This window comes from Xyrauchen texanus, chromosome 3, assembly GCF_025860055.1.
Source record: "Xyrauchen texanus isolate HMW12.3.18 chromosome 3, RBS_HiC_50CHRs, whole genome shotgun sequence".
Taxonomy (NCBI): Eukaryota; Metazoa; Chordata; class Actinopteri; order Cypriniformes; family Catostomidae; genus Xyrauchen; species Xyrauchen texanus.
In genome coordinates this window covers 14,918,123-14,931,237 of record NC_068278.1, presented here as the reverse complement: position 1 = coordinate 14,931,237, position 13,115 = coordinate 14,918,123, and the positions used below count along the sequence as shown (strand labels likewise).

The 13,115-nt window shown below is 41.3% G+C and overlaps 1 protein-coding gene across 2 annotated transcripts in view; it reads right to left on the bottom strand.

Annotated features, from left to right (window-relative positions):
- LOC127630504 (transmembrane protein 132E) overlaps positions 1–13,115 on the bottom strand; it is a 432,450-nt gene that overhangs the window by 56,697 nt on the left and 362,638 nt on the right. For both annotated transcript variants that reach the window (XM_052108088.1, XM_052108082.1), the window contains exons 3-4: positions 12,205–12,342; positions 3,405–3,597 (exon numbers count right to left, since the gene is read on the bottom strand). In XM_052108088.1, coding sequence (XP_051964048.1) covers positions 3,405–3,597; positions 12,205–12,342 — 331 coding nt within the window. The remainder of the gene's footprint in view (positions 1–3,404; positions 3,598–12,204; positions 12,343–13,115) is intronic.

Below are 13,115 nucleotides of genomic sequence, written 5' to 3'. Positions count from 1 at the left end.
CAAGCTCATTCCGGTTCAGAGTACTTTTTTCTTGGCATGGAGTTACACTCAGTCTCAATGACAGCGCATCTCACCAACGAGCATGCTCAGTCAGTGTTCAGGTGCATCGCTCTCTTCGAGCCCAGCACATCGGTTCCTCTAAAACAATTCCAGAGGCTCCTGGAGCATATGGCATCCTCAGCTGCGGCCACGCCTCTCAGGTTGATGCATATGAGACTGCTTCAGCACTGGTTACAGACTCGAGTCCCAAGATGGGCATGGCACCATGGCACATACCGTGTGACATCACCCCTTCTTGCCGTCAGACTTTCAACCCTTGCACAGACCTCTGCTTTCTGCGGACCAGAGTCCCCTTGCAGCAGGTGTCCAGATGTGTCGTGGTGACCACAGACACCTCTCAACAGGCTTGGGGTGCCGTGTGCAACAGGCTGTGTGCCTCTGGACAGGACCCCATCAGCATTGGCACATCAACTGCCTAGAGTTGTTGGCTGTATCTCTTGCCCTGTGGAAGTTTCTCCCACTAATCCGGGGCAAGCACGTCTTGATCCGTTCAGACAACACCGCGATGCTAGCATACATAAATTGCCAAGGCGGCGTGTGCTCTCGTCATATGTCACAACTCGCCTGCCATCTCCTCCTTTGGAGTCAGCCGCAACTCAGGTCGCTGCACGCCACTCACATCCCTGATATCCGCAACATGATGGCGGACGCGCTGTCGCGGCAGGTTTTGCCCAGCGGAGAGTGGAGGCTCCACCCCCAGGTGGTCCAGCTGATTTGGGACCAATTCTGCAAGGCACAGATAGATCTCTTTGCCTCCCAAAACAACTCCCACTGCCCGCTCTGGTACTCCCTGACAGGAAATCCTCTCGGGACAGTCGCGCTGACACACAGCTGGCCCCGTTGGCTGCGCAAGTACGCATTTCCCCCAGTGAGCCTTCTTGCACCGGTGCTGTGGCCCCTTACTGACCCTAACTTACACCCCTCGCGACAGTACCTCCCTGGAAAATTACCCTGAGGAAGGACCTTCTTTCTCGGGGACGGGGCACCCTCTGGCACCCACACCCAGACCTCTGGAACCTCCACATCTGACCCCTGGATGGGATGCGGAAGATCTAGTGGATCTACCACCTGCAGATGTAGACATGATCAATCAAGCCAGAGCTCCCTCCACCAGGCAACTTTACACCCTAATGTGGCGCATGTTTGCAAATTGTTGTTCTTCTTGAGCCGAAGACCTGCAGAGGTCCTCAGTTTGGTCAGTGCTTTCATTCCTGCAGGGGAGGCTGGAGAGGAGGCTGTCCCCTTCCACCTTGAAGGTGTATGTAGCTGCTATCGCAGCCCACCATGATGCAGTAGATGTCAAGTCCCTAGGTAAGCTTGACTTGATTATCAGGTTCCTGAAAGGTACCCGTAGACTGAACCATCACCGGCCTAGCCTGTTCCCCTCCTGGGATCTCTCTGTGGTCCTCTCGGGCCTTCAGAGACCCCCCTTCAAGCTGCTTGATTCAGTTAAGCTCAAGGCCCTCTCCCTGAAGACGGCCCTCCTGATCGCGTTAGCCTCCATCAAGAGGGTTGGTGACCTGCATGTGTTCTCTGTCAGCGACAACTGCCTGGACTTCGGTCCGGCACTTTCTCATGTTATCCTGAGACCGTGACCGGGCTACTTGCCCAAGGTTCCTACGACCCCCTTCAGGGACCAGGTCATGAGTCTGCAAGCAAGCTGCCCCGGGAGGAGGCAGACCCAGCCTTCTCGTTGCTGTGACCGCATTCAGAGTTCTAGATGTTCTAAGCAGCTCTTTGTCTGCTTCGGCGGATGGCGGAAAGGGAATGCCATCTCCAAACAGAGGTTAGCTCACTAGGTCGTTAATGCTATTTCCTTAGCTTATCACACCCAGGCCATGCCTGCCCCCTTGCAGGTTCGAGCACACTTTACGAGCCGGTAGAACTTGGTAACGCAGCACAACTGACCGGGTGTGACACTTGCATACAGTGCCCTTCACCAAGTTTATCCAGTGCACCTTCTATCCCAGGTTAGCCACTAAGCATTGCTCCCTGAATGTTTTCCTCCCTAGCCTTCTGGCCTGCAAATTCAGCGGAGCAATTCGCGGCCAGACCCACTAGGAGTCACAGGTGCTCTGTACTTGTACCGTCCTTTCTGTACTTTCAGGTAACCTCCCCTCATTAGGCTGGACCTACCACCGCGCCATTTCCCACGTACGGCTTCACAACCCTCTTGGGGTATTTGCCACATGTTTTCTCCCCCTAGACTGGGCAGGATGTGGCCTCCGCAGGTTCTTTTCCCCCTGAAAGAATAGGATCGGGAATAACCGCCTTCCCTGACGCATTTTATAGCGTTAAGATAGCCCCAGCCACTTCACGTCCTATGTGAGAGACATAGTGCGATAAAAGGCACGGCTGCCAGGCTTGCTCCCATGCTAGTCATGTAGCGCCTGTTCCCCCCCTCAGGGGTGCGGGGAATCTAAGGTCTGTATGTGACACCTTTTTGGGGGCATTGGGGAGGGCTACGTGCAGCCGACACAGTTGCCTCTAGCATGCAGTAGTCTGCGTGCACCTGTCTCAGCAGTTCACATAACATTGTCAGTGCGTGCCGTGTTTATATGGGACCCCTTGTGTCACTTCATTCGACACAATGTCGAGTGAGTGACAGAAGAGGAACGCCATGATTACTGTTGTAACCTCCGTTCCCCAAGGGAGGGAACGAGACATTGTGTCCCTCCTGCCACAGCACTAGACCAACCACTGTAAACGGCCGTACCTTATTTTCGGCTCCTTAGTGCAAAATCCTGATCCACTTCCCTTTATACCCGTTTTTCCGGGAGAGGCATGCAAATTGTGTCTGCCAACTTGACATTGGCCTTTTCTCAGGTTCAGAGGTATGTTTGGCATCCCAGGAAGACCACTTGTGTCACTTCATTCGACACAATGTCTCGTTCCTTCCCTCGGGGAACGGAGGTTACAACAGTAACCATGACGTTTTTTGATGTGAAAATACATTAAAAACCCATGCTGAATACATGACATTACTTGCAATGTTGTGAGTTGTTCATTTAATGGGATGAGTAGCTCATTTGGTATCTCATAAATACCCAGTTTTTAATCTTTGTTTGCTTTTTAAATCAAAGATTTCAATTTTATGATTCATATCAGAGATAATTGGTTTGATTCAAGCTTTAGAACTCTTTATCCTAAAGATTAAACAAATCAGTAAATGCTTACAAAGAAAATGAATGTGAAAAATGAACTGCTGAAAAAGTGGGCAGTCACTGTTGTGGTTTATTACTGATTTAACAAATTCAATGAAATTACATTTAATAATGTGTAAAATAGATTGATAAAGTGCAAATTTATATTATTTGATGTGACCACTGGGAGAAACTTCTTACCATTGAAAGTGGAATGATGGCTTGGATTTCCTTTTGTACAACCGTCAGCTCTGTTACAACCTTCTCTGTGTCCGAGGCTGGAGTTTGTCCCCGGTAATCAATGTTCCAGTTGATTCTTCTGGTGACTGATTGGCTGGTGAAGTTCTCCATCTCAAAGTCCAGCTGCATGATTTCAATACTGGCAGCCATATACCTGAAGAGCATACAAAAAGACCAATTGACAATAAACAAGTGATCAATTATTATGTTTGCCCTGCTGTAAAGATACTGCAGGGCAAACCACCAAATTTAGCCATTAAACTAATTTAGGAGAGTCTAATTAGGGTCAGGTATGTATTTAAACATTCATTGGATTAATGTCCTGGCCATCAACAAAAACAGATGTTCTGTCATGTATTAGGTATAATATATCGAAACAACCAACAAATAAATCAATCAAAGTGGTAGGCAAGGCCCATCTGTTGTTTTGGACTGGATTACAGGGGCTAAAAATGGAGCCCTTTACAGGAATTAAAAACACAACAAATGAAATAAAAAGCTAGGTAGCATATGCGTATAGTATTACTGAAAACAAAATACTTCAGTTAAGCCTACATTCAAAAACAGCATCATTAGATTAACAGCATTTAAAATAAACACAATTATATCCTTGCTTCTACAAAAATACAATATGTTAATTGAAACCTGTAAAACAGTTAATTAGCAGGATCACAAATCAGTTGATAAAACCAAGTTGTTTAAAGGTGTAGAATGTGTAATGGCTTCCACTAGCATCACAAAATTAAACAGCAAAAAAGAACAGAAATGTCTTTTCAAATCAATTTTCCAAACAATTACCCATCTGCAATTAATTGGGAAACAGATAACCCCACCCCTAAACTCACATCATTGGCGGAACCATTGTTGCTATGCATTGTTGCCATGCAAACAAACAGAAGTGTTTTCAATGTGCCACAAAGCCACAGTCTTTACTGTTTCTGAGAGAATCAGCCTACAAATGTCTTTCTTATATTTGTCTCTGCACATTAAGATGGGATATGAGAAAATATTTCAACATTGAAAAAAATTACACACTTCACCTTTAATATAAAACAAAGCTGCTTCTGTAGCCCTATAATATAATAATTATTTGAGAGATTTCAGTAGTAAAATAATTTTAATAAAGTATGTGACTGAAGAAATGTATTTGCTCAATTATATTACATGGTTCCTTACACGTATCGTGGAAGTTCTGAGCTGAAATGTCCACAAAGGCCAGTATTACTAAGATCTCAAATAACTGTGCTAATTTGCTTGAGCAATCTTTGAAATTAAACGTGCAAGTCATGGGTGTTTTGTGGGTGATTTACTAAGAAAAATTGTCCAAATAACTACGCGTGCAAATATGTTGGACTCCAAAAGAAGGCTTTTGCATGTGATACATGCACCAAATGCAATTACTATACAGCTCTCAATACCATTTTACTTTTATTCAAAATGGCATTTATATGTTTATTTATGGGATTGTATGTTATCATCATAAAATCCCTGCTATTTAACAAGTGTAAAAAGTAGTTGATGAGAATGCACATGACACTCTTCACTTGAAATGTTCAGAAATTGTGCTCCCTGTTCATTTCACGGGATCAAGACGATACCTGTTCATCATACAGGTGCGTATCGGAGTGCTTACTGGAAAGAACCGGCACTTAAAATATTTTGCAATATTTTGACCGTTAAAAAAAACATTTAAAACATACAATTCTGACATAATTTGGGCATATATTGTTTGTAGGCTTATGATGTTATCAGTTATGATATAGAGTTTTAAAACAGGTTTTTATGAGTATTAGTTTAATTTAACATTAATTTGAGTCAGTAAAGGGTGTTCTATGTATTATCTGTTCTCAAAGTCTCCTTTTTGTCACAATGACAAAAACAAATGAATACAATGCACGCCTCTAAATGTGGTCTCGCAAACAAATAAGGTTTTTAAATGTAATGCTCTACCTTCAAGTAAAAAAACTAAACAACACCTACTTTCCTACACTAAACCTTAGACCTAACCGATAGTGTCATAAAAAGTAAATGTGAAATTAAAAACACAATTGCTGAAGCAACCAAATCATTTTGTGACAATTTCAGCTCATGAACACCCCGATCCTTTGCAACACAAATGCAACACTCTATTGTTTGAGCACAACACAATTTGTTTGTTTATGAACAAGCTTATAGCGCGAGATAAAGGGGAGCTGGAGATGCCAGTTCGAGAGAGAGAGAGACGGACGTGGCCGCACTTCGTGTGTGTGTTTCTTTTATGTTGAGTTTCACATGAAACGTTATGTTGACTGTTCAGCTGGTTCCCACCTCCTCCTTCCTATGTAAAAAGGTAGGCCTTTATCTGTGACATTGGTGCCAAAACCCGGGAAGGAGGAGGAATGCGGTGTTGTGGAGTCCTCGCCACTGCTGTCTGCCAGAGGACAAAGAGACGGAGAACTGCTCCCTTCCGCTGAGAAGAGTAGGAGCGGTTCTGTCCGCCAGGGGTCAAAGGGCTCGCTGCCTTCAGCCACAGGGCGGAGGAGCTGTTGAGGACTGGGTGACAGCGTGTCCGGAACCGGCAAGCAAGATTTTCTCTCTCTCTCCTCTCTCTCTTTGTGTGTCTCCCCTTTTCCCTCTCCCCACGCCTCCCACTGTCTCTCTCCCAGGTTCCCAGGATGCGGGGTGGACCACCGGCTGACAGAACGGCCGGAAGTGCAGTGTCTCCCCTCCAGAGATGGGGGGGGAGCAATATGTCAGTCTGGTTGTCGCCCCTGCCTGAAACGGACGGGGGAGGAGTGTGACGAGGAGGAGGGCATGGTTGTGCCATGAGGGTGCACAGCCGGCGCTGTGAAGGGGAACCGGAGATGCTAGTTCGAGAGAAAGAGAGAGATGCACGCGGGCCGTGCTGCTGTGTGTGTGTTTGTTTATGTTTGTTTTATGTCGAGTTTTACATTAAACTTTATGTTCAACCGGTTCCCGCCTCCTCCTTGCCCGACCTTTATCTGTTACAGTAATAAAAGCCATTGTTGTTTTAGCACAGTGTTTATTTCACCAAGAAACTGCCGCTTTCGTACAACAAACCTAATAAAAAAACGCTTTGTAAAATGTAGGTGTTGTAACATGAGGCCAGGTTGAAAAAAAAGAACTGGCTCTTTTTTAAACAGCTGAGCACACAGTTCAACAAAATTAAATTAGTGACACAGAGGAGGACTGCTTCAATGCCTGGTAGACATTTTCTTCAAGGTCTTTAGATGTAACCTTCTCAATGGATAGTGACAGGCTTAATGAGCTTTGTCTGTTGGTCTCATGCCCACTCATCAAGGATTATTTCCTCTATCTGAAACTCCTGTTTTACAGGTAACATTTGCTGATAGCAGCTGACAGCCACACTGGGGAGAGAACGGCCAAAAATGAATTTGCTATGTGGGAGTGGGAGTGGGAATGATGGTTGGAATAAATGTTGCAGGGTTTTCAAAATGCTGTCTGTGGGGGGCAAGTAATGTGTCAGTGCTTCAGATGCTACATTTCCTCTACTGGGAAATATGAAAATGATTCTTTCAGTTTCTCTTTTCATTATAGAACTGGCACATTCATAATATTTTCATGTATGACAGGCAATCAGGCACAAGAAAATATCCAAGCACTTATAGTAGACCCAAACAATATTTGGACTCTTAAAGGGTCGTTAATTAAAAAAATTACCTCAACCTCATATGATAAACTCAAATTAATGTCCTTAATTTTCTTACAGGAAACACAAAAGGAGATGTTAGGCAGAATGTTAGCATCAGTCACCATTCATTTTCATTGCATTGGAAAAGATGCAGTGAAAGTCAATGAATAATGGGTCAAGCAATTTCGAAAACTTTTTATGAAATAGTCTGCTTGAAAAGCGTTGTAAATGCCAATTGGTTTGGTATTTTGTTTTTAAATGCAATGGCAGGCATACATTTTTTTAAGTGTGGCTTATGTGTCCAAATAAATTTTGGTCTGGCGTATATACATAATATGAATGGGTGTAATGTATTTTCACATCAAATTTGATCTCTGTACTAAAAGAAAAATACATTATTTGGTTGGTTAGTAAGATAACATACACTTTATAGTATATTAGTACACTATACTGGCCAACTATATGGTTTACAATAAAGTGTTAAGACCCCTTTGTGAAGAGATACTGTTTTGTCACTAATTGTTGCTTGGTTAATTTGACATTGATTTGTCCAATTAAAACTACATGGCCATTTAGGTGTGACTGGCCAACTAAAACTTTGATTAATTCCATTTGTTTGGAAGAAAATATTTTAAAGATAATGGGAATCAATCTCTATCACATGTGTTTGCTTTCCTTCATGAGCATTCATTGAGTACTACATTAACAAAGTTTATACTGCCTTAATTATCTGGCGGTTGCTGGAAATTGATTGTCCAGCACAATTGGAATGGAGGCCAGGGAAGAATCTTGTCAACAATCATTCATTACGCTCTGCCAATGCAAGAGCCAGCTTTCAAAGCACCCTGCATTTAGAGTAATTTTAGGCTTGCTTCACTCTAGTGTGCAGAAACAAAGAATTGGCAAGAGATATGCAAGCAACTGAATCTTTAATTGAAAATACACTAATGGAACGATGAGGCACTTATATTGATAAATAATGCTATGATTGCCTCCAAGGCCAGCTATAAACCAAATTTGCAATGTTTGCTTCTAGTAGTAGAGTTACAGTTAGAGAAGATAGATGGTGAGAGAATATTGGCAGCATATGAACAAATTTGCAAGTATAAGAAGAGTGCTTAAGTTTGAGGACAGTACAAGATTTTCTAAAGTAAAATCCATAAAAGGAAGCTGAAATATATGAATCTTCTCAGACAGTGGGCTTATGAAGGCATGGTTTTGTCACAATACACAGATTTTCCTGCCACATGTAGAAATTTATAACCAAAATCATATAAAAAATTGCCTCAAAACAAGTAGAATATTCTGTTATTTGTAGGGAAATGTGTAAAGCTGTTTGAAATCGCATTAAAAATAACATGCACCACATCTCTATGGGCTGTTGCCACAGCGACACCTGACAAAGTGTCAGGCACTGTTGCAGTGTTGGGTGTAACGAATTACAAACTAACGCATTACTGTAATATGATTACATTTTACATGTTACTTAACCAAATTACGTAATCTGATTACAGTAACAGACATTAATATAATTAAGTTACTTGAATTACACATTCATTGCTAAATCAGTAATATGAATTAAGTAGAAAGCATTTTAAAATGTATTCCTATGTTAATACTTTTATGTGTGTTACTGTGTCATCTAATAAGCATGCGCTCTAATAAACCACCATAGCATAGAGGACATGAATCGAGGTGATGGCAGATGAGTGAGCAGTGTTACTATGGAGGCAGCGGAGTGCAGTTGTTTATTCAAATTGAAAACGAAAGCAAAGCATTTAAAGTTTTCATGCGCTCACAATAAATCTCAGCGAGCACTGTGTCAGCGTGCACCCAGCCCTAGCTGAGGCACGCAAAGCTGGGCCTCAAATCTCCACGCTCTACCCCATCTTCACGCTCCTCCCTCAGGTGTCTCTCTGCAGCTACTGAGGAAGGAGAGGGGATCGGCTTTGGGTGTATATGGAAAACAGCGCTCGTTCCCATCTGACAGAGGGACATATCGCTCACAAGGTGAAAACATTTGCAGAAAGGCATCTTGAAAAATATGGTGCTAAGCAAATGTTTTTTTTATGTTCTTCATGTACTGTACACAACAAAACACAAACACAATGCTATGGCATTACAGATGCGCAAGTGATAAATGATACTCAATTCGTCCGAGCACGAGCAGAGAGATAATCCACTCATTGTAAAGTTGTTTAAACACACACATGCTGCAAATGTACACACACAAACAGACATACATGAACACAGATATGCATGATGCAACACACAAGTAAACCTGTACATGCACACCGAAAAGAAACAACAAGCATTCAAATACACAATTGTTTTACTATCAAAGCTGCAAATGGGTTTTCAGAAATGTTTTCAGTTCATTAGTATTCTTTTTCTGTCTTTCACACCAGGGCTGGACTAGGAAGAGAAATCGGCCCGGAATTTTACATAGCAACTGGCCCAATGTTGTTGTGCGTGTGCTATCCTTTTCTGCATATCGCGACGCCATTTTGTGGTCCGTAAAGTTCCACAAAAAAGGAGATCATAATTTCTTAATTGTGGAGTGGTTGTGGTGTTGTGGTCTAAGCACATAACTGGTAGTCTGGTAATCAGAAGGTCGCTGGTTCGAGCCCCACAGCCACCACCATTGTGTCCTTGAGCAAGGCACTTAACTCCAGGTTGCTCCAGGAAGATTGTCCCTGTAATAAGAGCACTGAAAGTCGCTTTGGATAAAAGTGTCTGCCAAATGCATAAATGTAAATGTTAATTATTCTCCTAGACGGCAATGAGATCAAATGGAGAACAGTAAGAGATTTTGCTTAGCCTTGCTTACGTAAGTCCCCTGCTTCTCAGATATTTCTCCTGACTTAAAGACCTCTGTAATCTCATATGTGATTTTTTTTTGAGTTTCAGAAAAGATCTCAAACTGTGCTCAGATTTGCTCTAACAATCAAAAGCCAGAGATTTGAGTACGAACTCAAAAATGTCTATTTTTTTCTTCCCCAGACCATATTATCTGATCTATGCTATTCAATTTTAAAGCAACTGACTCCAATTTGTATTCCTGCAAAGGAATTTTTGGGAGAAACATTTGAGAGACAGTTGATGCTTAAATGAAACAAAACTTAGGACTCAGTTAAGTTTCCTGAGCTATAAAAGAGCAACCTCTAAGCAATAAAACGTTCCTCTTAGGTTTGTGAAAATTTCCATGCCAAAATAATTCCATCAATACGTTCGCAAATACATTTACTCTAAATTTAGGTTACAATTGAGAAACAAAAGGACTCACTTTTGTAAGTACTAACTTTTGGACTCACCTTTCACTATCTAATAGCATCTGAGATTTGTAAGCCCTTACATCGAGACTGTTTGAGTGTGTCTTATGCCAGTTACTGCGTGTGTGTGCTCCCTCTCATAGAATCAACATAAGAATGGGGGTAGGAACAAATTGATGTTTGCACATACCCATTTTTCCACGAGAACCTTTTCTGCATAATCTTGCATGCAATTACTAGTGAATGAGACTCACTGTCTTTCTACTAGAAGCTGGTATATATGGAAGCCAATGCTTGCATTTACCAACAATATATCTATGACAAAAACAAATTGCATATCACTGTTAAATGTTCCATTAAAATGGGTTTCCTATTAATGTTATTGCACTTTGCCAGATGAAGATGGCTTGAAATAGCTTTATTACACTGTATCTTTTAGAGCTAGAAGGCTATGGATACTAAATCAAATGAAAGAAATCACATATGTATCTTATGAGATTTTTTGTCCAACAAAGAAGATCATTTAATAACTGAAATATAATACTTAGAAGGGACAGGCATATCAAGAACATTTCCAAAAACTTCTCTCTATACTTTTAAGTTGTCCTCAATAGACTATTCATCATTATCTTGTCTTTTGTTGTGGATATCAATAACAGAATGGCAAAAAAACTTAACTGAGCCCTCTTTATGTGGTGTCCATTTTAAAAACTAGCCTTAAGCTGCAAACTGATGGAAAATAAATATTGTGGCAGGTTTCCGAAATTTTCATTAGAGTGTGCACTATGTCAGGAAAGCATTGCTCGTGTAAAAGTGCATTTTTCCGAGTTGCATACATTCCAGCTGTATAATCTAAGGTTGCCGGAGAGTGGCATGGTCTTTTCACATGTCAAGCAGAATGGTAAATATTATTAGACTGGGTCCACGTAATACAAAAGGAAAAGAAGGATAGAGGATAAGAGGCTTAGACGCAAGAACAAAACAGCATGATGTTTAATTCAGATGACCTTGCTAGTAATCTCTGTTGACACTCAATCACAGTGTCTTGACCTCCTTGACAAAAGGTAAACAATACTTGACTCTACTGACTATATGATTTACTCATACGTCTGTGTTCTGAATAGCACTCTGATCTTGCTTTTACAGCTGTATATAGTATGTATACTTTACACAGTATGCTCATTTTCTTTATGCATACCCAGATGACCAACTATATTTGACAAAATTTCCAGATTACACAGAATTATGTATCATAAAATGCAATGTGTTCAATTTAACATTCCATTTTCAAAACAATGAATGAACTGGAAGTAATAAAAGTGATTCACTGTTTAATCAGACTGTTTTTAAGGCATTTTTGCACACGGTTTAATGAAATATTCAAAATAACTACTTAAAGTCATGTCTCGTGTCAAGAAAATAAGGGTGCTCTCACACTTGGTTGGATTGTTTGGTTCGCGGGTGCGTTGCGAAAGATGTGAAGAAAGTGAGCTGCTCTCTAAAGGCGATTTTATTTGGAGAAAAGCAGGTAGGAGAAATGTATTATAACATAATAATTGCGATTGGGAGCCTACAGTGATGCAAATTATATACCATCTGAGAATCAATAACAATACAACTGGATAAAATTCCTATTTACAGTTTATCTATATTTGTTTTTTCTTTTTTAGAGTATACGTATATCCAATACAACCTTATTTGATTCCTTTATGTCTGGCACAAAATGATTTTTCATTGCTGATCTAAAACCATATTAGCCATTCTGTACTTGTTTAAGTTCCCACTGGCAAGGGTAGTTGCCCCAAAGCATTGAACAAGAGCAGGGCAGCTGTCTTACCCAAGGACTCCTTTAATCTTGCTGGCTTCCACGGTGGCAATGGAGTGTTTGGCTCCAGACTGCACATCCCATTCGACCTTCCACTGGTTACTCTTAGACTTCGTGCTGAGGAGGTTCACCCCTTTCTTTGCCTTCACCCTGCAAAGAAAAGATGGATAATTTTAAAGAAATGTCCCTGACTGTTGTTCTTGAAGAATCTTGTTTGTTTAAGAGTTGCTTCCAACTTCCAATGAGTCAATCATAGCCAACTTCTTGGAACTTGATTGTTTGGAACTCCTTGGTTAATATCTTTTTAACCCTGGTTTAAGGCCACATTTAAAATTGGGTTAAGCAAAATTTCAGGCTTATAATTTTGAAAGGGGGTTAGCATTGCTTTTAACCCTGGGTTATGAAGTCCTGCTTTCTGATTGCAATGCCAATTGTAAAGAATTACTATTGAATTGCTAACCCAGGGTAAAATATGAACAGTTTGACACATGGAACAAAACAACATAATCACACACGAAATGAACATGTTGCTCCCCAAAGTTCATGTACCCTGAAATCAACCACATTTAGTCAAATTACTAACAAGCAAACACTCCATTTGCATTCATTCATACATGATCACATTTACCTCTCGCACCACTGCTAGCATATTGTGCGAGCAACCTCCAAGACATAGGTTCTGGTCCCGTGGAATACAAGAAGTAATTGTGTTCATATAAACTATGGTGAGTGCGATTCGGTGGTTGCATTTTGATCTCAAGTGACAGTTTTATCCCACTGAAAGTTAGTTTAGCATTGTGGTTTGGGTTAGGGGTTACAGTTAATAATAAAAAAGCATTCCTGCTCACTGTCTTACAAGATTTACAACTAAACTCGCTTTAGGCGCCACTCTATGTAAATTTCACCCAGAAACTGGTGATCAC